General features: G+C 36.7%; 2 protein-coding genes across 4 annotated transcripts; one reads left to right on the forward strand and one right to left on the reverse strand.

Annotated features, from left to right (window-relative positions):
• Positions 1-2,610: 2,610 nt before the first annotated feature.
• On the reverse strand, positions 2,611-14,335 carry LOC112047056 (uncharacterized). Of its 2 annotated transcripts, XM_024083968.2 has the most exons (6): positions 14,127-14,334; positions 11,792-11,924; positions 10,472-10,623; positions 9,653-10,126; positions 3,730-3,847; positions 2,611-3,575 (listed from the first exon to the last, which is right to left on the reverse strand). In XM_024083968.2, the coding sequence occupies exons 1-6, from the start codon at positions 14,172-14,174 to the stop codon at positions 3,388-3,390; spliced, it is 1,113 nt and encodes a 370-aa protein (XP_023939736.2). In that variant the 5' UTR covers positions 14,175-14,334; the 3' UTR covers positions 2,611-3,387. The 2 variants fall into 2 exon arrangements, with proteins under 2 accessions (XP_023939736.2, XP_023939735.2); XM_024083967.2 differs by lacking the exons at positions 2,611-3,575; positions 3,730-3,847 and having other exon boundaries at positions 5,498-10,126; positions 14,127-14,335.
• A 248-nt stretch (positions 14,336-14,583) lies between these two features.
• On the forward strand, positions 14,584-25,641 carry LOC112047057 (RNA 3'-terminal phosphate cyclase). 2 transcript variants are annotated; one of them, XM_024083969.2, is made up of 9 exons: positions 14,584-14,742; positions 14,813-14,930; positions 15,490-15,616; positions 16,308-16,493; positions 17,825-17,963; positions 22,626-22,741; positions 23,430-23,577; positions 23,727-23,837; positions 24,619-25,641. In XM_024083969.2, exons 1-9 carry the CDS (start codon positions 14,701-14,703, stop codon positions 24,703-24,705), a joined length of 1,074 nt encoding a protein of 357 aa, XP_023939737.2. In that variant the 5' UTR covers positions 14,584-14,700; the 3' UTR covers positions 24,706-25,641. The 2 variants fall into 2 exon arrangements, with proteins under 2 accessions (XP_023939737.2, XP_052743872.1); XM_052887912.1 differs by having other exon boundaries at positions 14,622-14,742; positions 14,802-14,930.
• Positions 25,642-25,929: the final 288 nt, after the last annotated feature.

Raw genomic sequence — 25,929 nt, forward strand, 5'->3', positions numbered from 1 at the left:
CAATAACTCCAAGGTTTTTTGAGGCGGATTTCATTCTTAGATAATTATATACATTATTTATTTATTTAAATATAAATATACATTTTTTTAACTATTCTTAAATAACTTATCAGTGTGACATAAACTCGATCGAGTTTCTCTGCACACTGGCAATCGTCGTCAGCACTCTGAGTTCTCAATCAATAAGCAACATATAAAACAACAGCATACACAACACATAAAAAATAAAATACAATAATAATAACTTATATTATATAATAATAATAATAACTTATTGCTGTAGTTACACTTCTAAATTACAGCTCGTGCGGATTAACTTGGCATATGGCTCGAATGATGGTTGTATTGTGTTTGTATGGACGTGTTTGGTGTCAAGTTAATGCGCACGGATTATACGACACAACACAACGTAAGCCCATTAGCCCAGCGCCGAATCCGTTAACGGCCAGTTTCTTCATCGCAAGTAACAGTCAAAGTAGCGTCATAAATCAAAAGTTACGGTCTTATTCACTGAAAAATAAAGTCTTTACTACTTACTATTTTTACTGTTACTTTAGCTTTACATGAAGAAACTGGCTGTAAGTGTAAGTCTTTTAAAGGCATAATTTACAAGACAAGTAGGATCTTGTTTTGTAAATTATAAAGTAAAGCAATTCCGACACGAGAGATGGCGCTACTAATTTTCAAATTTCTCTTTCATTTATTATTTTATTTTACAAAAAGTTTTGTTTTCGTCGTGTTGTCTAAAGCACACTCGTCTTTTTCCACACTGGACGTTCGATAGACTGCGCAGTCCATACCATACTATTCTATATGAGATACTGAGATCGAATGCAGTGCATAATTGCAGTGTATTTATATTTTTAAAATTATTCCTTCCTATAATAATAAAAGAAAAATAATGACATTTCTTCCAATGGCTGTATTCACACATTTAAATATAGTATCAATACTTTATATTTGTAAACTACCAAATTATAACAAATAGCTTTAAATATCGCAATAATTTTCCTATATTGTATTTGTATTTGAATATAATCTTGTAGGGTTTCACTTGTACGAAAAATGTATGGTAGATTTGTATGTGTATCCCGTCATACAAAAATGTTTGATATGAACATTGTATAACTCGCACATTGTATTTCAGTGTCTATTTAAGTTATCCAGCTAATAGAATAAGGTTATAGTACTTTTTTTTTTTTCAATGAAAAATAACAAATTTTTTTTGTGATTGAAGAATTTTCTATTTGAACACATTTAATACAAAATACTGGTAAAATTATAACACATTTCATGTGTACATTTGCTGTTTAACTATAATCAAAATATTTTGACATTCTCATAAATCATACTGTGACGTGAAATTTGACACATACAAAACACTGTCATTTACGCTACAGTTCACTTAAAAAAATGTCAATTTATTTTAATAACGTTAAGTTTTGCCCAACTATAACGAAAGAGAAAAACGGTAAATTCAGCAGTTTTCAAAACAGGTTTCATTTAAAAGCCAAATTTGTTTTTTTTTTTATGATTTATGCAAACAACTTATATATTACCTAGTATATCTTATATATTAACTTATATATTACCTAGTAATCTGTCATTTTATGGGTACGTATAGACTATAGTGCGCGCCAAACTTCAAAACGTACCCCAGCGGTCCACATCTGCGTAGTTCGTGTTGCAACTTCACAGCGGAATTAAAGTTTGGTGCATACTATATTGAACTTCTTGACAGATTAGCGTTTCTGTTGTTAAAGCGACACTTGAAAGCAATTATTATTATTCTTATTTTGCGTTAAAATAAAGTTAAAAATTTATTAACACTTAGCTGCTGTCACCTGACGTACTGTTTCATATTTATCATGTTTTTATCAAGGATAAGTCGAGTATAATAATTTTCTGACTTTATTCTAACGCTAGCGATATCTATGTTTTCCTACTTTATTATAATACAATCAAAAATAGTTTTATACAAACCTTTTAATATAGCGGCAAATGTTCGTGCCTCTTTCAAACCGTTCGACATACTCTGTGGTGTTGGCACTGCGAGAAGTCATTATTATCTGTTCTTGCATTATCCAATGTCAACTTGAATGTTTTAATTTTATTTCTCAATGTGAGAACAACGTCCTAAGGTTAAGGAGTTTATAAGCAAGTCCTTGTATATAATTATTTGTAAGTTCGTAACTTGTTTTAGTGATTTCGATTAAATATGATTTCTCAAAAGATGTTTCATTTACACAGCCCTACCCACCTACTTGGTTTATTGACTCCGCTTCGCGCGTTGAGCGATTGAGCCAGAGTATACTTTTTTTTAGTTACATAGAAAACTTTAAATTTTAAAAAAATAATGAAAATCAGTCCCTACCACCTACCATTACCAGTTGGCGTGTGTACTTGCGGCCTTATGCTGTATATTTTATTGTAATTGGTGCGATTACAAAGTATTACAGCATACGGTTAAGTACAGTAATTCAACAAGTTCTATAGTAAGATTTGAAGTCGGTTTTCCTATATTTTACCAAATAGATAAATTTTTATTTAATGCTTACTCAGTTTATTCTGTTTTAGTTAATGGTAAAATGAACTAATGAACAACAAACAACCAATACAAAATATTTTTTATTTAAACACCAAGAAAAGCTATAAAATGTTTGTAACTTCAGTCTAAATACAAAAATATTTTTGCTCATCTAGGAAATTATTCCGTTTACTATTTCAACATCACATAATTTTTGTTTTACAATAGTTATTATGCCACTGTCATGTAATGAGGGCCATTTTAGAAAGAGTGATTTTGCTGCAATGAGGCAAAGCTGTACAAAAAGTTTTGTATGCCACTGCACGTAATTAGCCATTATAGCACTCGTGCTGTCTATTGTGCAATTACAAAAATTACTCGTGCTCCAATGATCCTCATTACATGACAGTGGCATAAATAACTATTCTATTATTACCTCAGGAATTACACAAGGTATATCTAATATACATTAAATACACATGAAAATTTCACAAATAACAGGTTTCTATATTTCGCTTCTATATTGACGTGGGAGTTGCGCCATTTTTGATTTGGGGGTATCGCATCTTTTAGTAATAAAAAAAAGAACATTCAACATTTGTATATGACCAATACTCCCATTCCCCAATTAGTCGGAAGACTGGTAGTACGTACGACAATAGTCCAACGGGGCGGGGATCGAATCACCACCCCTCGGTGATGAGCCCGACCGCTCTTACCGTTAAGCTATTGAGGCTCATAAGTTTACTTTGACTCTACAAGTTAGCCTTTGACTGCAATGTCACCTGATGGTAAGTAACTAAGATGGAAGCGGGCTAACTTGTTAGTAGCATGAAAATTGTACCCACAGTTATTAAAACTTAATTTTTGTCAACTATATCAAGTTTGCTAATATTACGTTTCTTTGTGGCGCCACCGTTGCTGGAAGGTGACTTTCTCTTGCCCGCTAGTTCAGTGTTGCCAGGGTCCTCTATAACGATGTCCTGGCTCGGTATTGCCATCAACAACGTGTCGAGACTACTATTTTTATTCACCTCTTGATTGTGATCTGAGGGGAATTAAAGAAAATGTTTATCGTACTCTATTTCACCATTTTATTTAAAAGGTACTCTAGTTTAATTTTCAATGAGGAAATATAATTAATTAATACTCGGTTATAATTATTATTTTCATAAACTACCTACTATAGTGTCAATGCTAACCCAAGTCTTCTTTCTGCTTCATCAGCTGTTTGAGGCGGAACTCCTCCTGGGCCTGCCTCTGGCGCCGCTTGCGTTCTGCGCGCGCCTCCGCCTCGGATAGGTCCTCCAGTTTCACTTCCTGCCAGTAATACCAACATCAAGATATTAGATTAGGTAGAGACATGATAACCCAGAGGGCGTAGGTTATTTTTTTTATGTAGGCTTACGCTTGACCACAATCAAGCCTGATGAATCAATGATGAGGTCCAAGATGATGCGCGCTTGCCTAGAAGATGCCTATTCGGTCTTGCCTTGAAGGAGCACAAATTATACGTGACAGGAAACACCGGTGCCGGAAGGGCATTCCACATTTTGGCAGTTCTTATTAGGAACGTTGACGCAAAACGTTTCGTGCGGGTTGATTGCACGTTGACAACAAAAGGATGCCATTTTTCACGGCGTCTCGCTGTTCTGTGGTAAAATGGGGACGGAGGAACTAGATCGTAAAGTTCCTGTGCACACACTCCACAGGTTCGAATCCGGTCCGGGGCATGCACCTTCCAACTTTTCAGTTATGTGCATTTTAAGAAATTAATATCACGTGTCTCAAACAGTGAAGGAAAAACATCGTGAGGAAACCGGCATACCTGAAAATTTTCTTAACTCTCTATGTGTGTGAAGTCTGCCGTATTAGGGCAGCGTGGTGGACTATCAGTCTAACCCAGTCTGAGAGGAGAATCGTGCTCAACTGTGAGGCAAATATGAGTTATTAATGATGACATTAGGTACACTGCACCAACTAACTGCGTCGTTGGCCTATGCAGTTTCGGATTGCGAGGTCCTGAGTTGATTAATTAGATGATTGAGATTTTCTTTCTTCTATGGAGACCGACCATTTTGGGCCAAGCACGTTACAGTAAAAAAAAATGAACGACGAAAAACTAATTATTTAGAATTCTGTTGCTATTTTTTTAAATGTTCGTTTTAAGATGAAATCGTGCATTTTATAATGTTGGTTGCCCATGTCTTGATTATACAATTGTCAATCAAACTGAATTTAAAACTGATATTATTATTTAATAAATTACTCTAATTTGGACATTGTGATGATTTATTCATCAAATATGTAACCAGCATTTTATGAAAAATGGTTGGTCCCCTTTCCAGTTACATTCTTAGCCAGCTTCATTTTTCCCCACCACCTACAATATGGGTATCAAGTCAAGAGTGAATAGGCATCTTCTAGGCAAGCGAGTTCCACCATAGACTGCATCATTGCTTACCATCAGGCGTGATTGCAGCTAAACGCTTGTTTATACAAAAAAAAGGAATTGGAAGTAAAGACAGTGTTACATTACCGTACCTCATAGTACGTCAGCCCCGGTCCCGGCTATAAGGCCTAGTTCGGACTACTTTAGTATTTTAGTCGAGTACGAACAATTTTTGGATTTATCGCCCAAAAATCGTTTGTACTCGACTAAAATACTAAAGTAGTCCGAACTACGCCTAAGTAACAGTTTGTTACGAGGTACTTAACGTTTAAATTAATATCAGCTGAGTGAGGTCCATTTTATTGGCACAACACTTTCTAGGGTTAACGTAAAATAATTGTAAGAAATAAATATACCAAGTTATTCTGTAGCTAAGTGTTGTGCTGTCAAATAAATTATTTTTATGCAATCCAATATCTATAAATGCTAAATCCAAAACATACGATGCAGATGTTAAAACAAAAATAATTTAGAAAAAAAAACAATAACAAAACGTAACATAACAATCAAACATTGGAAATTTTCAAACAATTTATTACAATAAAAACATGACCTACAGCTACCGTACATTCGTACACGACTCTTACAATCTATAAACATTTCGACACAGTATGCACTTAAGAAGGATTCACATTTGTCTCACGTGACGTGACGTGACGTGACCTCAGACCAATTATTGTATAGGACCTGCCTCGCTAGACGTTACTTTTCTGTCAAAGTATATGATCAACGATCTAATGCGATTATAAAAACTGTCTCTATAGAATCGATGTTAAATAGTTGTAATCGTATTCGTCGGTTAAATAGCTCCGTAAAAATACCTTTTTGTGCAATTGAATTGTGTAAAAAACGGGCAAAAACTTCTAGTTTAGTATAAGATATATACAAAATCTAAGCTCGTTTTCCTCAGAAAATGACAGACAATTTTGTTCGTGACTATGAGTCAGGTCCTTCTATAATTGGTCTGAGGACGTGACGCATCAGAATAGAATCGGTACCTATCATACATTTTGTATGGTAACGTTTACACGTCTTATGTGTTGGCTACCGATGTGTCGCATACAAAATGTATGATACCGATTCTGTTCTGATGCGTCATAACACGACACGTCAGACAAATATAAATTCGGCTTTAGACTCGTAAATCCGTCAAGTAACAAATCCGAATTGCTGTGACAAAAACATCACAAAATACCTACGGGCTCTTCCAAATACGTGCGAAATACAGACCAGAAGTAAACCGTTATCAATTATTAACAACCCATAGTCGGCCCTGTTGAACACCAGTCTCCTCTCAGAATGAAGGGGTTAGGCTATAATCCACCACGCTGACCCAATGCGGATTGGCTGACTCTACGCACAGAGAATTAAGAAAATTCTCATGTATTAAAAACGTTTTTTCTTTTTATTTAATTTTAAAAACATTTCAAACGCCATTTTTCTTGAATAATTTATGATTAATGCGACGCTTCGTGTCGTACTGACTTGAGAATGTATTCGTTTTTGAATTTTGTATTAGGAACGGCTACGACACCGTCGTGTTTTGCGCGCTTTATCTGCCTGTTATTCTTAATCTGTGCATCGCATAAATTCAGTCCGGAATATCGCATATATTTGGAAGTGCCCCTAAACTGAATAAACTCTAGTACAAAAGTGAGATAGAGATCTATTGAGAAACTTGTAAGAAAATGCAATAAACATTTTTTTACCACTAACCTCTTACCTAATGTCTAATAATAGTCTAGCCGTTTTGAGAATGCGTTTTTGACATTTGACAGTTGGTCATACCAAAATAGAATACAGTCAAGCAATCATCAAGACATCAATGAAATAAAGAGACACGGTAGTCACAGAGCTTTGTCTGAAAGATCACAATACCCTACAGGGGCTTCATTGTAATAATTACTCGTATATAATTATATATTTAATTTATGACATATATTTTTTTATAAAATGGAAATGAACTTAAATTAATAAATGGAAGAATCTCGTCCGATCTCCTCCGATCCGATTATTTCTGCTGCCAAACAGCATTGCTATTCCGCTTTACAGGCAAATGTGACTTAAACAATGCTGAGACTACTTGGCAAGAGATTTTCACTTAACATAAAACAGTACACAACTACTACTAAGAAAACTTGATATTGTATATCAAAAAGTGTTTTAGTTTAGTATTTTTTTAAAGAATATTTGTCATATATTTTTAATTTGACCAATATTCTAGCATTTCCCTCAAACTAGTCCGGAAAGACTGTATTAGAAGAGGGTCCAACAAAAGCCAAGAGGGAGAGGATCGAACTACCACCCCTCGGTGAAGAGTTAGACCGCTTCAATGTTATTAGCTATTGAGATTTTGTATTAATTAGTTACAGGGGCCGTTTTTTTATATTTTACTTATAGTGAAAAGCTTCAACATAGAAGACATCAGTCATTGAAACAGTATATTGTGATAAGTAGGTAGAGACCACAGTTTGCCTGAGCTCTCAAGTCTTGCGCCCCTACATTTTTTTACAAGTTTTTATATTTTTTTATTAAAATAAATTACCTAATACAAACATAATCATTAGCAAAACCAACAAAATAAATGCGACGTCACTTTCAATAAACCTGTCAAAAACGCACTCTCAAAGTGGTCAGACTGTACCTAAACCACATTTAGAATATTTGACAATGGCAAAACACAGTGATTGCTAGCGCTTACTGTCACTAGTTCACCGCACAAGTGTGATATCATAAGTTATTTACATTGCGGCTTTGTATAACTTACATTAGAGTTACCCGCGTTGAAGCGGCATGGTGGGCCAAAACTGTATAATTTTTCAATCACAGTGGATCTATCAATATAGATAATAGAAGCAACTTTTTATTAATTACAATATCCTAAACCTATACATGTATTAATATAATTATTTGTTTAATTTATATGGGCTCAGAAACTGCCTACTAGACAGTTAAAAATTAATCATTAAAGTAGAATTATTATTGAGTAAAATAAGCTATATTTTATCCCCACGGGAATTAATACTACACAGGTGAAACCGCGGGGACGATGTTAGTTAAATTATAATTTTGTATTTAAATTTAATAATAAAAAAACCTTATATTATTGCAGATCACTAAATACACACAGCCAAATGCACACACAATGCTCTAAATCCTATAATATATAAGAATTATAGAGTTTAAATCCACCACGCAGCTCCAATTTTGATAGATAAAAAACAATTTAGTGTCTTTCAAGAAGTGCTACTTAAATAAGCGACATGATAAGAGGACCTTTGATTTTTTTTCCATTCGATGTCGCAAATTAAAAAAAAAAATACGTGTAACAGAACCTTCACTCACCACCCCTCATCCCCTCTGGCAGCACCGCGCCACCACCGCGTCGCAGTTTCGTGCTGCGTTGCCAGAACCAGTTCATGACTAAGGGCCCCGTATGGTTTTGAAACTACAGTCCGCGTAACATGGTGCTGGTGACAGTTGTCTGTATGACGTTCATAACAAGTACTATTATCGTGAATCGCGGGAAACTTTCAAGAGTGAAAAGAACTGTCACCCGCACCATGCTATAGCGCACGAACTGTGTTGAAACACACTCCGATGTTATATCACGTGAGTTTTAGCCGTGTTTCATAATAAATAAATTAATATGAATAACACTCACGATAGTTTAAATTCTAAAATAAAGACCCGTTCAAGTCCTGTAATACTTGCAAAAATATCTTCAGTTGAATGTTGAAGATATTTCAGTTTGAAATGAAAATGTATAGTATTTTTAATTTAATTACAGTAAAAGTGCTCATATATGTTAAAATTAATATGCACTTTCGTTATAAATATTATTCCAATTATTATAAGTATTTTTAACTTAGATGGCCAGATTAAATACAGGGCCATTTTTTTCAACAATTAATGTATAAATATCCATGTAATATATAATAATTCTAGGTATACCAATTATACCATAAACATAGTACTATTAATTTAGTTAAATGTTGTAAAGAACAATAATTCTTGCAAATAAACGATATTATTATTATTATTATTATAGATATTAATATCTAATTTTTCCGCTATGTTGCCTTTTGTACACTTGCACCCTTACAATTTTAAATTCAAATAATTTATTTAATTATTTTTTTATTACCGACTGAATATGATATGAGTAACCTAAAGGCCCTCTTATCGAGTCGCAAATACAGTGAAAATAAGATACTATTTCTTCACCTCTATTTTAAGCAAAAGATATGATTTTAATATTGGAGTGCATTGACTCGACCCCCTAAATTATAGACAGCTTAGGTAGGCGGGGGGTCGTGCGGGGGCTTATTGCTGCCGTCCCCGGGAAACTGCTTCTCCACCTGTTCAGCCACCCACTTCTTCACCTTCTGCTCTGTCCAGAAGCCATCATAGAAGATGGAGGGCTTGATCCAGAGACTTTGCCCGGTGAAGTGCTCCTCGCGAGATTTGCACTCGACAGACCCCGGGCGACCATTGACGACCAAGTTCTTCGGCGGCATGTTGAAGTTCAAATTGACGTTACCATGGTGACGGTCGTACGGGTCGTAGAAGTGCCACGGGCCCGGATACTGGTAGATGTTCGGGAACATCGGGGGCGGGGGGGCCAAGCGAGGGGGGTTAGAGTACATAACGGGCTGGAGTACGAAACTTACGTTTGAGTTCGGGCGGAGGAGCGGAGCGGGAGGTGCGGGCGGGCGGACGTCGGGGGGCCGGTGCTGTTTGACGTTGGGGTTGGCGTTGGCTGTTGGCCGCGGCATGTTGGGCGGCACGTTGGCCGGCATTGGGTGCGTTCTGCCCACTGGCGGGTTCGGGACATTCGTTGGCGGAACGATCGGCACTTTGACACTTGGCTCCTCCATTTTCACATTTTTCTCCATCGGCTTCATGTTCGCTACATTCTGGTTGTTCTCATGGGCGTCTGGTGGGACGTGTTTCTGGTTTGGCACCGGGTTTTGGTTCACGTTCTGGTTCTGGTTCACATTCTGGTTGATATTTTGGTTTTGGTTCAAATTCTGGTTCTGGTTGGGGGCTTCGCTTCGGTGCGCATCCAATAGCTCCATCAGATCAGTGGCGACTTTACCGCCAAAGCTCAGCAAGGTTTCGCGGAGGGCGTTAGTGACTGCACACTGAAATAAATACATCATATTTATATTATTCATGTATTTTCTATTCATAGATGGTCAAACTGAAGGCAAAGCCAAATGCACAGTAAAAGTGCATTATGGTTAGGCTTAATTTTAATATGTACTATGTAGAATAATAAATATACTTCTATTTTTTTTTCTTTACAAGTTAACACTGGACACAACCTCACCTGATAGTAAGAGATAATGCAATCTAAGAAGAAAGTGGACTAACTTGCTTAGAGTGAGAGAGGATGAAAATCCACATTTCGTTTTCTACACGACATCGTATCGGAACGCTAAATCGCTTGGCGGTACGTCTTTTTTACGTGATCGTACGTCCATTACCTTCCTAGCGTTGTGTATGGCGGCGCCCTTGTAGGGCGCCAGCGCGGTCGCGTAGCCGATGTTCTCGCGGTGGACGCCCACACTCTTCACCGTGATGCTGACGAAGGCGACCACGCCCGCGCTGTACTTGCCGTTCGACATCTCCGCGAAATCTGAAGATGTATCACCATTCACCAATTTCAGATTTACCATCATCATTATCAACCAAACTTAAGTTTGGCAAAAAAATGAGTCATGATATTTCATACCGCGATCGGACATGCTCTGTCCTTGAGCTATGAGACGAATATCTTAGCATTCCATGGATTCACCGTCCATCGCGTGGTAGCGCGAAAAACTCCGAGCAGAGTCCTGAACTTGTGACTACAGGATGTAGGGTTAAGGAATTCCTTGACGATCGATCAACACTCCCCGTTCTCTGCTCGTGTTGTTCTCCCTGCCTAGCCAAATTTGGTAAGATCCTATTAGAGCAGCTTTGGATACTCGTTCTAATATAAAACTAGCTGCACTTCTAAAGAGGCCAAGGTCTGTTGTTTTTATAGGGACGTGTTTTTCTGCACAACTTGATCGACAAGGCACCAGGTTAAGCACAGGGGATGCACAGGTGACGGGGAAAAAAAGATTAGGAGAATTAAATTAAGATATCCGCAGAAGAACCTAAGTCACTGACATAGCTCAACAAGTCGCGAAGTTATAGTGGTAATAGATAGGACAAATAGTTCAAAGAGCCGATGTTGGTTGTAAAATCAAGACTGCACCAGAAGGCAGTGTTTTTTGACCTCCACTAGGTGGGCAGAGAACATCAATATTGTTAGGAAAAAAGTTATATTCTGTAAGTGATACCCAAATGATCTTTTAAGCAAACTACACTGTTCAATTGAAGGCTCAAAGTCACTTAGCAGGCGATGGAGCGAGCTATGCTTGGAGTTTCTCTGTGTGATCAAATCAGGAATGAGGAGATCCGCAGACGAACCAAAGTCACTGACATAGCTCAGTGAGTCGTGAAACTGAAGTGGCAATGGGCCCATGGACGTTGGGGTCCCAAGGTGCTGGAATGGCGACCCCGCACCGGAAACCGCAGTGTTGGTCGACCCCCCACTAGGTGGACCGAAGACATCAAGAGGGTTGCAGGGAGCCGCTGGATGCTGGCGGCTCGAGACCGTTTTGTTTGGAAGTCCATGCAAGAGGTCTATGTCCAGCAGTAGACGTCCATCAGCTGATAATGATGATGATGATGACTGACAAGTGTGGTATAGCCTAGGCCCTGATGAAAGAAGAAATTGTTCTGTTCTTTGTACTGAACCCTAAAAATCAGCTTACCCAAGTCCTGCTTGGTGACAGCCCAGCTCCAGTTGGTGAAGCCCCACTGGGAGTGACCGAAGTTGATGAGTTGCTGGCGCCGCTGCACTGGCTCTTCCTCCTCAACACCCTCGGACGCAGGCATGCTGTCAGGCTGAACAAACAGTCACAGTTAGACGACTAAATCATGATGTCCATGATCAATTTTGGGTTTTCGTTTCTGTAGTTAGGAAGGAGTATTTGTTACTGAGTAGGTAGGTATGGCCACATAGTTCGAAGAGCCGATGGACGTTGGGGTCCCAAGGTGTTGGAATGGCGACCCCGCACCGGAAAGCGCAGTGTTGGTCGACCCCCCACTAGGTGGACAGAGGACATCAAGCGGATTGCAGGAAACCGCTGGATGCTGGCGGCTCGAGATCGTTATGCTTGGAGGTCCATGCAAGAGGCCTATGTCCAGCAGTGGACGTCCATCGGCTAAAAATGATGATGATGATGAGGTAGGTATGTAGGTAAAAGCTAAATATTGGTACCAGTGGCTTCATAGATGCAAAAACGCACTGGCACTGCCTACCCGGAGAACTCATTAGAAACATCATTTTTTGTTTGGTCAAATTTATTTGTATAAAGTCTAACCTTGTTGAAAACTACTACTACACATTAGCGACATACTATAGTCTGGTAAATTCGTTGATGACACTCCCATGATATGCGGGCGACTGGGGGAACGACTGCGCGGGTGTGAAATCGTGCGTGTGGGGAAGTGAGGTGCATCAGTCGTGAGGTTTTCATTCATCGCTATAAGCCCCGCGGCCCGCGCGGGCGGAGTGTTATGAACACATTGCCCGAGTGTTACGAACGAAGTTGCCAAGCTATAAGTAGTCATTCGATCGGATTATGGTTCAGAGACAGGTCTGATAGACAAAGGAAAGATAAAAAAAACACTACTGGTAGCTAGACTTCCGAGAAATTCTTATTAGCAACCTGTAGTTAGGAAGATCTTTACTTTATTATGGCAACCAACAGTTTTGTATTGTTTCTATCTTGTTGTTTGTTCTTTTTTGTTTTACAAATGGTGTACAAATAAAGAATATAAATCTATACTTATAATAAAACTGGTTTGTTATTGTTGGGGGGCATTATAGAATCAATACTGAAGCTATAAATATTTTTTTTCGATTTTTTATCTGTCTGTCTGTCCGTGTTTTTTTGTTATTCGGGCATCATGCTGAAACTACTGAATGAGTTCTAATTAAACTTGACACGATTTAAGACCATAATACATACTTTTTATTACAAAAATATAAAATAAGAAAGGGGTGAAATAGGGGTTGAAAGTTTGTATGGAAAGTCCTTCTTATTTAGAGTTACTATTTCATAAGTCATAAAAAAAAAATACAAAATATACTCAATGGGATACAAAAATTTTTAAAATTCAACCCCTAAAGTGGTGAAATAGGGCTTGAAAGTTTACAATGATTTCCACACAGACGAAGTCACCGGCGTCCGCTCGTAACTAAATAAATAAACAACTGATACAATGTCACATATCAATATTATTAGTTGCGTAATAATAAGTATAGCCATTGTTGCTATTAATATCTGATATAGAGGTCATGACAGGGACAAACTTTATCACTCTTAGGTCTGCTAACTCAACCACAAACATTGGAGCATGATGGTTTTTGTTTACACACTATCACACTAATAAAGGCATAGTTTGTGTGTAAGTGTGTATATTTGATTTTTTTACTGAAGCGATTTGGCTGAAATTTGAAATAAAAATAGATTTTACTCTGTATTAACAAATAGGCTACTTCTTATCCCGGAAAAATCCATGGCACCCGTGGGATTTGTGAAAAACTGAATTCAACACAGACGAAATTGAGGGCATTCGCTAGTTGTTTTATAATCCTCAGAATAGTGGCAATGAGGCTGGAAGTAAGCCCAAGCCTAATTGTTTGTTTGTTTATGGAAATACATTATTCCTATGATTTTTTGCATTAAATGGGGGTAATTTATAAAAAGGAAAAAGGCTGGTCAAAAATATGATAAATAAATCATGTTTCACAACTGCGATGGCAAATAATATGAAGGTACAGTAAAAGAGAGCAATTTTCTAGTTAGTACAGTAACTTGGCACTTCTTTGTATCTTTTAACTTTAAAATTTAAAATTAGAAAATGTTAGTTGGTTAGAAGGCAACTTGATAGGCGTAGCATTTTACCTAGAGTAGTTTGAAATTGTAAATTGTATCATTGTAGAATACAAATGTTACTTATTTACTATAATAGACCGGATCTACCATTTATTTAATTAAGCCAATTTTCTTGTTATTGTTATTGACGACCGAGACTCACCGTTCTTATGTTGCAATTAGAAATTGGATATCCTGGTTTCCTCTGCATCCTTACGTAGCGCTAATTGTTCTCAAGATATTTTTTCTTCGAGTTTATTGTTATTTATACTCAAAGCAAAGTAAATACTCCAAAAAAAATCCAAATTATTCCAAATCCATTTTAAAAATAATAAACAAGTAGCAGATACAGATAGCAGCAAAAGCAATTGATAATTTGATATCTGTGGCAGAATATATAGAATAGGAAAATAGGCCTTTAAGGACTTGTATCCAAGGCTGTAAAATAAATAAAAAATTAACATAAAAATAAAATAAAATCATCAGCGCAATTGTAAGCCTTTTATCGTTCCTTGTGATGTGACTACGGAACCCTAAAAACGTTCGTTTCTGTGGTTTCTGCAGCACCGTCAACTGTCAATGCGTTTAGTTGAATTTTGACGTCCGTGATCTTTGATGTCTATTGTCTATTGTCTAAGTGTCAAATAAAAAAATAAAAAACAAGATATCTACAGAAAGCCGGCTGAAATTTTTAATTTCTCTATATTAATACATTTCAATAAAAATAAGTTATAAAAATGTCTCATGTACTAAAAATTGATGGGAGCGTTTTAGAAGGGGTAAGCTATTCTCTTAATATTATTGCAATATATGAATGTCGCCATAAAAATATAAAAAGTACACTTGCAGGGCGGACAAATTCTGCGGACATCAATATCACTCAGCGCTATCCTCGGTATTCCAGTGAGGGTAACAAATATACGCGCGGGCCGAAGCAAGCCCGGCTTAGCAGCACAGCATTTAAAAGGTAATCATTATTTTCTGATTAATATTCTACTATCTAGCGGACGCACCCGACTTTGGCCGCCCTTAGATCTCCGTAATCTAACCCTGACGCAGAATCTGTTCCCAGTGGACGTCTTCTAGTACCTCACCTCAAAAACTATAGCTATAGCCTGCTTCCATCTTAGATTGCATCATCACTTACCATCAGGTCAGATTGTAGTCAAGGACTAACCCATTTTCAAAACTCCATGAAAACATTCCAGGTACCTATGCCCTATTTATTATTGTATTTCTTAAAATGTTACTGTAAATATGTAATAACCCCTTTCCTAAAAGTAGGCCCTTTACTATGCTATTAACAAGTTGATAATAATGATAATCTATTGATTTTTGTATTGTGAGAATTTTCTCAATTCTCTGCGTGTGTGAAGCCTGCCAATCCTCCGGTCATCATTGTGCTGGCGTGGTGTACTATTGGCCTAACCCCTCACATTCTGAGAGGCAATTCAAGTTTAGCAGTGAGCCGAATATGGGTTGATGATGATGATGATTGAAGATTGTATGTATTTTTTTTTTCCCAGGAATTGAACTTGTAGCAGAGATGTGCCAAGCAAAGCTGCAAGGCACCAGTATTGGCTCGACAGAAGTAGAGTTCATCCCAGGCAAGCTCAGAGGAGGACATTATGTTGCTGATACTAAAACAGCAGGGTCTGTATTACTATACATGTATTTCCGGACATTTCCTGGACTGGAGAGACATGATAGCCCAGTGGATATGACCTGTGCCTTCAATTTGGAGGGTGTACTGTAATGCTAAATCACATGACATCTTTGTCGGTAGGGTGGTAACTAGCCATGGCCAAAGCCTCCAATCAGCCAGACTATTTTTATTTGTTGTATTATTGTTGTATGACTAATTTGAGGGAAAGATCATTTAAAAAAAATAGCCAAGTATTCTATGCTCTTTGTAGCAGGAATTTTAAATAGGGATTGGATCCCAATAAGCTTGAAGCTCAGCTCACTATACCAGACTAACTTAAATGCCTGAAAAGAAAAACAATTTTAGAGCTGGATATGTAATAGTCCAGTTAGAAAAAAATAATTACAAACAGCAATTGGAACACAATCTCAAACTTCATTATACATGCCTATCTTATACTCCTGAAAAGAAAATGAATCTTGGGGCTGGATATGTACTAGAGAAGTTAGACCAAACTATGAATGTCTCATTACTCATTATCATCCAACCTAAATCTATCTGCTAACATAGAACAAAACAAATAAAGAAACGTGTGTCTCGTGTAACTTAAACCTGCTGCTGTATGTTTACCCTCCCATAAGAAGTAATCTCTACCAAAACCAAAAACTGTAATTAAAAAATTAATTGTTCTGTATTCAGATCTATAAGCCTCCTCCTGCAAGTGGCGCTGCCGTGCGCGCTGTTCGCGGACGCGCCCGTGCGCCTGCAGCTGACGGGCGGCACCAACGCCGACATGGCGCCGCAAATCGACTACATGGCCGTCGTGTTCAGAGCGGCGCTGCGACGGTTCGGCGCCGACTTCCACATTGAGATACTTCGAAGAGGGTAGATACATACATAAAAATAACTAAACAAATAACGATACTTGTTGAACTCAAAGAAAAGAAGACTAGGTAGTATCATAAATGCTAAACAGGGATGTTAATTTTTTTTTGGCCTTGCAATTGGGTTGGCTGTATAATTCAATTAATTTAAAAATAGGTATATACAATGAAACAATGTATAATTGTAAAAGAACGGTGACAGCGTGGCTTAAGAATTTAAATTATGAAAGGGTTGAAGAACTACTTCAAATTATGAAGAGACACTAACAGTTGCGCCGAGACACACAAACACACGCACCCATTCGTACATACAGATGTTATGTTGACTATGAAAGAGTGAGGCCTTTTGTACAAGGCACCACAGTGTCCAAAATAAGATCTCAACATTGCTATTTATAAAAACTTATAATTATGTTTAAACAATAAAGATTTTGTATTTGTACTGACTAAAAAAATTATGACGCATGCATGATCGGACATTAGAAATGCGGAGTTTTTTCCTCTTCCCTACCTTATTCTTTAAACCTACACCCAAGGTCACAAGTCCTGGGAACTGTTTGAGATGTTTCCTCTATCACAAGATGATGATACAATCTTTGTCGCCTCTACCGCATTATACACAGTACAAAAGATACACAAGCTAACATAACAGTTCTTATCACTGGTTAGCCTATTATCAGGCTAGTTGACACTTTTTTAAATGGCCTTAAATTGTGCATTGTCGTTCTAAAAAAATAAATAAAATAAAATAAAAATAGCCTTTATTCTCTGACTGCGGAATACATACGATATACCTAATACTATTACTTAATTTATATACCAGGTTGTCCTTCGACATAGGCCACCTCCAGACTTTGCCACTCTACTCGATCTCTGGCCTTTCCTCGCCATCCTTTCGGCAGGTCATCCTCCCATCTCTTATGTGGTCGCCCTTGCCTCCTTTTCCCATCTCTATTGTCGTTCTACTAGATTAAAAACCCATCATATTTTTTAAGACATAAAAATTTAAATTTTTAAATATGTTTTTGATAATACGAGAAAAAACGCAGTCCATGATGGATGGATGATGATATTTCAACTGTTACATGACGTCACGTTAACAAATCCCTTATAAACGGAGCATTTGACAAAAATATTACTTAACAATTAGCACATTAAGTAACATTGTGACGTCACGAAATGGATGACAATTTGAAAATACATAATTTTTAAATTAAGTTTTATGAGAATCCTTAACCTTTATTAATTAATATCTATACTTATATACCATGTACTACGCGAAATTAATATTGTCAATATTAAATTTGATATGAGTCAAATACCCTATTGCAGGTATTTTCCAAAAGGAGGCGGTCAAGTGCTCATAGAAGTGAATCCAATACGAAGTCTGAACTGTGTCAACCTCACGGAGAGAGGCGATGTGCAGGAGATCAGTGGCACTAGCTTCGTGGCTGGGACTTTGCCCATCAAGGTATTATTAAGCTTATTTCTTTCCCATTCTGTAGTTTGTTGAATAATATATGCAAGTACAGTGTAAACCAGAGGTTCCCAAACTATTTTTTCTCATAGACCACTTTTGAAATCTAGCTGGTTCCGGTGGACCCCCTGCAGTTAAATATGGGAAATGTCATATTTTGAAATTGCATTGCGGCTCAGTTCCAAGCAAATTAACAACTAAATAATCAGTTATCGTTGGTGAGTAAGTGAGAAAGTAATAAAAATGTGATAATCGATTGCTGAATTAATTAATTTATTGTGCTGTGGCTTTTAATATGTACGTACACACAATACAGGGATTTAAAAAGTTATCACTTGTATTATTAAGAAAACGCCCCATTCAGTATGAAACTATACTACAGCCTTTTTTGATGAGTACTGTTCAGCAACAAACTAATTAAAAATAAGGGGAATAAATCACTAGTCATTTCACACCTAATCTATACTATCTATACTAATATTATAAAGAGGTAAAGTTTGTAAGTTTGTAAGTTTGTCACATTTTTTAAATGAAGTAATCTTCGGAACTACTGGTCCGATTTCAAAAATTCTTTCACCAGTAGAATGCTACATTATCGGGGAGTGCTATAGGCTATATTTTATATTAGTATGATATATATTCGCCGAGTTAACACAGTTTTTGTCATACAGGTCGGACCGAAAATCCTCTTAAGCAGACTTATTCACATGCGCTGCCTTAACCATTGTGTAAAATTGAAATTTATGTATGGAGGCTTTATGTATCTTTAAAAGTTCTACAAAAAAGACCGCGACACCATATATCTATCTTCTATATATTAGCAGATATAGTACCATTTGTGTTTTAAAAATTATTAATTTTATATACATAGGTTTGCGTCATTATTTATGGTACTTAACTTAAATCCTTATCAAAATAAATTATTTAATAATCACAAGGATATTATGGAGATAAGATTTGCCCTTTGTAGTATGTTAATTAGTTAAATAGTTTCGGAGATAATACGAAATTTCTAAAAGACGCAGAAATTCCGCTACATGACGCCCCGCGCTTCCAATTACGTAGTTCCCGTTCCTGTGTGAATATGGGAATCAAACATAGCCTATGACACTCGCAAATAACTATCTATAGCTTTCTATTGGTAAAACAATTTTTCAAATCGGTCCAGTAAATCCAAAGATTATAATTTTAGCATAGAAGTCTCTATTTTCCTTTGTCATCGCACCACGCTCATAGGGCTGGACCGATTTTGCTAAGGGTAGGGGTAAGGTAGGGAAGGTATAGGGTAGGGTAGGGTAGGGTACAGGTAGGGTAGGGGTTGTGTAATGGTAGGGTAGGGGTAAAGGTAGGGTAGGGGTAGGGTGGGGTAGAGCAGGGTAGGGGAGTGTATGCCTAGGTTAGGGGTAGGGTAGGGGTAGGGCCTACCCCTATCCTAGGGGTAGGGAAAGGGAAGATTACGGGTAGGGTAGGGTACGGGTAGGATAGGGGTAGAATACAGTTAGGGTACGGGTAGGGTAGGTGTAGGGTAGATGTAGGAGATCGATAATGAAGCCTATTTTCTATTTTTTTGTCTGTCTGTTTGCCTTTTTTTTGACCGGGCATCATGCTGAAACTACAGAATGAATTCAAATGATACTTAAGACGATTTGAGACCATAATACGTAGAAGGATAATAGGATACTTTTTGTCGCGAAAACAAAACCAGAAATGGGTGAAGTAGGGGTAGAAAGTTTGTACGGAAAGTCCTTAATTTTTCTAGGTACATTTGTAAATGTAAAATGATAAGTGGACTATTTATTAGGTATAAGTTATAAAACTTGCAAAATATAATGTGAAATAGGGGTTGAAAGTTGACATCGATTTTTACGCGGACGAAGTCGCGGGCGTAAGCTAGTCTATACTAATATTATAAAGCCGAAGAGTTTGTTTGTTTGTTTGTTTGATTGAACGCACTAATCTCAGGTACTATTGGTCCGATTTGAAAAATTCTTTCAGTGTTAGATAGCCCATTTATCGAGGAAGGCTATAGGCTATATATTATCCCGGTATTCCTACGGGAACGGGTACCACGCGGGTAAAACCGCACGGCGTCAGCTAGTAATAATTATAATTAACTTGTTCTTAAATTAATGAAAATAAATTTGATTAATAAGCTTAGAACAATTAGATATGGTTTTCTACCTGCATTTCTAATTTCTTTGTTGGTAAAACAAAAAAGTTTTCATCAAAAAAGGCTGTAGTATAGATAAAATCCATGTCCAATCCAATCTATGAACCCCCGATTACGAACCGTGAACCCCCATTTTTTTGTTACGACAACGTAGACCCCTGTTGAGTCTCCCCTGGACCTTTGGGGGTCAATCTGGATCACTTTGGGAACCAATGGTGTAAACCAACATGAAAAAACGTGTATGATAGAGTTGTTTTGTTCTATAGTCCACAACTTTAGGTTTTTTACACAACAATAATACTACTCAAAAAGGTTCTTTTAAGCGACACTTTTCGTTTCGATTCACATACATTTCATTTTTAATAATAAGCTTTACGGCTCTGGGTTCTAGCCCTTTTGAGTCCGGATTCACATACAACAAATTAATTATCACGGACCAATTATAGAAAGACCTGCCCCGCAAGACGTTACCTCTCTGTCAAACAACCAACGATCTAACGCGTTATCGATTGTATCGATGTTTCATTGTTGTAATCGTTTTCGTCGTCTAAAAAGCTGCCTAATAATTCCGGTTTGTGTAGTAAGTAGTCAGTCAGTCAATGGCATGAAAAACGGTCAACAACTTCTAATTCACTAAAAGATGACGTGACGTTTAATTTGAAAAATATTTCTATTTTATTTTTGTTATTCTTTACATGGTAGCCCTTGATTTCAGTCTCACTCAGTAACTGATGTTCAGTCAGTAACTGATGATGCTATCTAAGATCGAAGCGGGCTAACTTGTTAGGAGGAGGATGAAAATCCACACCCCTTTCAGTTTCCACACGACATCGTACCGGAACGCTAAATCGCTTGTCGGTACGCCTTCGCGGTCGAAGCCTTCTACCAGCCAGACCTGAACCAATTAAGAAAACCTCAATCGGCCCAGCCGGGAATCCAACCCAGGACCTCCGTCTTGTAAATCCACCGCGCATACCACTGCGCCACGGAGGTCGTCAAAAACATAATGAATGAATGAATGAATGAATGAATGAATGAATGAAATATACTTTATTGTACACCAAAAATAATAATAACAGGCAAGAAATTAACTTAAAAACATAATTATAATTTATAATAAATTAAAACAATATATAAAAGAAAAATCGATTCTATTCTTCTAACGAACGAACGAACAGCAAAACATTGATCCATTAATTGAATATTCTGTGTACAGATTATAATTATTATTTATTCTTGTTAAATTTTTTCGATGTGTGAGTTTACCTCGTCCCCCTCTAAAAACGACAGACAATTTTGTTGATGCATTTCCATGTCTAATTCCTCTATGTTAATTAAATAGAGTTTGCAGAAATACAACACAAACGACATAAAAAGAACCTTAAATACCCCAAGCAGACATGAGTCACAAACCATTTTGAAAAACAAAGATTGAGTTTTATGGGTATTAATATGCATTTATAAAATTAAATAAGAGCTTTAATTAATTTTATAAATCGTATTATCGTATTATCATATCAAAAGAAGAAAGAAGTTGTAATTCAAATGATGTTTTCTTTTATTATAATGTGAATAAAATATTTCATTTATTGCAGAATTACCTTAAACTATGATTAATTTTTTGATTTTGTATTAAGTGAAAGAAGATTTGAGATTTGACAGTTCACACTTCACAGCACAGAACACTACTTTATTTTTTGTCTGTGACTAATACTCCTACTTCACAGTATTCGTTAACTAAATCCAGTTTGTTGTGCGTATTTTCTTCCCTTATAATTTTTGTTATTTCGTTTTGCTCTCGTTTCGTTGTTATTGTTTATTATTGTTATTTGTTGTTCGTTTACTGTTTTTAATTTTATTTAGTTTAGTACGAAATTAAATTAGCACTTTAAATCTTAATATTTTACAAATAGAGGCCTAAATTGAAAAGTAGTGTCTTAACAAACTCATCAAATTCTACATAAAAACGTATATCTAACAATAACCCACACTACGAGAAAACGAGTAAAAACTACTTGTCAAGTTTTTAATTTACGCCTATAATCGCGTACATAATTTTCATAGTCAAGCTACAGTTTTCTATTAGTAATTGAGTTACAGATAGAAGGACAGACGGACATGGGTATGGGTATCTTCAAGTCAAGAGTGAATAGGCATCTTCTAGGCAAGCGCGTTCTACCAAAGGCTGCCTCATAGCTTACAATCTAGCGTACAGCTAAGCGGTGCTTGCTTATACATAATAAAAAAACAAAACTTTAAGGGTTCTTTATTGACCACGGAACCCTAAATATAAGTGAAACATTATCTGTTCGATAAATAACAGTTTATAGGAACATAAAATATAAAAAAAATTGTCTATCAAAGGAAGTTTTATTTCATGACAATATTCGTACAAAATTCGTGCTTTAGTAAAATGTTGAGCACCCCTGAATCATATGTTTTTGTTTATTTACATTGTTTAAAATACCTACCCGATCTGACTATAGCTAGCACACTTGATGGCAGACGGCGCGCTCCGCGAGCTGAGTTCCAAGGGCAGTGGGAACATTCACAGGTACAAGGAGGACCACCAGCTGGCGCCTGACAACTGCAACGGTATCATGTAAGTGAGCCATGTCTTACAGTGGAATTTATAGACGTTGTGGGGGCGCCCCCGGGCATCGTTCACCTGCTGAGTGTCGAATTAAGAAGAGAAACTGAATGAACCGCTGAAGAATATTGTCGTGGGTATTGTCGTACCCACTCTTAACACAGTTTTTCCCGACTAATTGGAGGGGAAAGGAAATATTAAAAAAAAGATATGGCTAATATTCTTTTTAAAAAAGAAAAAAAAATTATGCGTTTAAGAATTCAACACTCAGCGGGTGAATGCCCCCTGGGGGTGCCCCTGCAATGTCTTTGAATTCCATTGTTAATAGCTCCACAGAAATTGACTAGGACTCAACGTTAAGTGGACATGGGTTAAAACCCCATCCACTAAACTATTAGAAAAAATAATGATGTTAATTATTATATATCCACATTACAATGAATTCAGAATGAAGAAATCGTAATTCTGGAATGCTATCTTTTTAATTTAGAAATAGTTAGTGATATTTTATACATTCTCTTTTTGCCAAGATAAGCTCTTGTTCAGTTGATAAAGTTTTACTATCTGTGCGGGCTCTAACTAAACTATCATCTAGAAAAATTTAGAATTGTCTATGAGCTTAAGGTAAGACATTGTATAACACGAGAAAAAAATATGTAGTAGCACGGAGCACGTAAAATGATGGACGCGTATGTTACAGTTTGTCATGCACTCTGTCGTCCGGATGCGTGTTGGGCAGCGACGCGTTGGGCAAGCGCGGCGTGGACGCGACCGACGTCGGGCGCAGGGCGGGCGAGGAGCTGCGGCGGACGCTGGACAGCGGCGCCTGCGTCGACCCGCACACACAGGTACAGCGACGCGTCGGGCGAGCGCGGCGTGGACGCGACCGACGTCGGACGTTGGTTGCTCATACATATATAATAGACAAATTTTGCAGCGCTGTATATTTGTTATGCATAGAGAGAGTAGTGATGAAGCGAACTGTAACAATGTGCAGGACCAAGTGATCGTGTACATGGCGCTGGCGCAGGGCCGCTCGGCGGTGCGCGCGGGTGACGTCACGCTGCACACCACCACCGCCATACACGTCGCCGAGACCATCGCCAACGTAAGTTCGATCACTCATGACCTCAGACCAATTATAGAAGGACCAGTATCGCACCTATATTCACAAACGAAATTTTCTGTCAATTTCTAAGGATAACGAGCTTAGATTTGGTATATATCTTTTACTAAACTATAAGTTTTTGCCCATTTTTTACATTATTCAACTACACAAAAAGGTATTTTTACGGAGCTCTTTAACCGACGAACACGATTACAAATATGAAACATCGATGCTATAGAGACAGTTTTTATAATCGCAATAGATCGTTGATCATATACTTTGACAGAAAAGCAATGTTTAGCGAGGCAGGTCCTATACAATAATTGGTCTGAGCTCATGACATTATGCAACAGTTTTTACCAAACTGCAAGAAGGGTTATGTTTTTCGCGCGTATCTTGTATGTATATAAATATGTATGTGTGTAATATTCTTTATTCTTATATCTTGCAAACCGCTGATTTACGTAATTAAGATATCGTTAGATTTGTCTTAATAACCCAAGTGTCCTTAGATAAGTGAAGTAAAAAAAACCAACACAACGATTGTGAGACACTAGACTCGGTGAAAAAAAAATATTTTTTTTCGTATATTGCAAATTACTTAGATTTACTAGTAATAATAACTTGAGTGAATTTCAAAATGGTATATCATGGCTATATTAAAAAACCTGCAGTTAGTAAAACGTTATTTATTAATCGCTATACAAAATACGCGAGGCGTATTTTATTTTTTAATTATTGCCTTGCCCTTGTTTAGTAAGTAAACTGGTTTATTTTACAGGTAAAGTTTAATATTACACCTGACGGAGAGCAAAACTTGATCGAGTGTATAGGATTAGGCTTTATCAATAGAAATTTAATAGAATAGTGAATAACACGTTGTAAATGCGAATATGTGTTTCTTTGTTTGTTACGCTTTTACGCATTAAACGGATTTTAAAAATTGTTTCAACAATGGGAAGCATTATCAGCGAATAACATACTGTATTTTATTCCCGAAATCCCACGGCAACGGGAACTACACCGGTGAAACCACTGGTTCTCCTTTTATATGTGTGTCGGAGAAAAGTCTACCTTTGCAGATTTTCCTAGACATCGTTGTCATTGATCTATCTCGTGGGCGTCACAGGGTTACGTGCAAGCACAAACAAGATAATAGTACACACAGATTTATTGTCTTTTCACAATAGATATTCATGCACTTTTGATTAATTTCTGAGCAGCGAGTTTGCGACGCTACTCATTACACATTTCCAATATATTTGTCAATCCTCAATCAACTGTGATTATCATCATTCCAAACTCAACTCATTGCCTTCAGCACCTCTCCAAAGTTACATAGCGACCCGACCACGCTCGAGGATGTCAAACCTCCCTCAGAACTTTATCAATTTTTTAAATTTATTCTATTTTTGAATGTTTAATATAATTTTCTTGCATTTTGTTTTAAATCAAATTGAATATGAACTCTTTTCAAAAACCTACTAAGAACTCTTTTCAACGCTCTAAATAACAATATTTGCTTCTATACAAAGCAACTCTGTTCTAAGTACTTCCTCTCCAACATGTATAATAAGGAATTATGATGATTTTTTTACATACATTGATACATAGTTGTATCATATAAATATAACAAAAATTGTATACTATATTGTACAGCGTTAATATACCTTTTTGATACACGTCTGTATCATCTAAATATAATAAAATTGTATGCTTTATTGTACAGCGTTAATATAGCTTTAAGTAATTTATTGATTTTTCTGTATCCATGAGACTGTTAAAATATAACACAATAACTAACTTTGTTCGTTTTATTTGTCTTCATATCGTTTTCTTGTTTCTATTTATTATAACGCAGCTACAAACATTTTATCATCAAATTTTGGTGCTCTTGTGGTACAAGAAACATTCTTGTTGGTACAATTATTAATTTAATTATTATATTTTATTTTTATGACATTTTGATATGCAATTACTTCTGTACTACTGTTACTTAATACATAGGTACCTGCACAATTTAAGTTTAATTTAATTTATTTGCTATTGACTTTTTTTTTTAGATTTTAATTGTGTCTTTATAAATTGTTGT

The sequence above is a fragment of the Bicyclus anynana genome, chromosome 20, assembly GCF_947172395.1.
Source record: "Bicyclus anynana chromosome 20, ilBicAnyn1.1, whole genome shotgun sequence".
Lineage (NCBI taxonomy): Eukaryota > Metazoa > Arthropoda > Insecta > Lepidoptera > Nymphalidae > Bicyclus > Bicyclus anynana.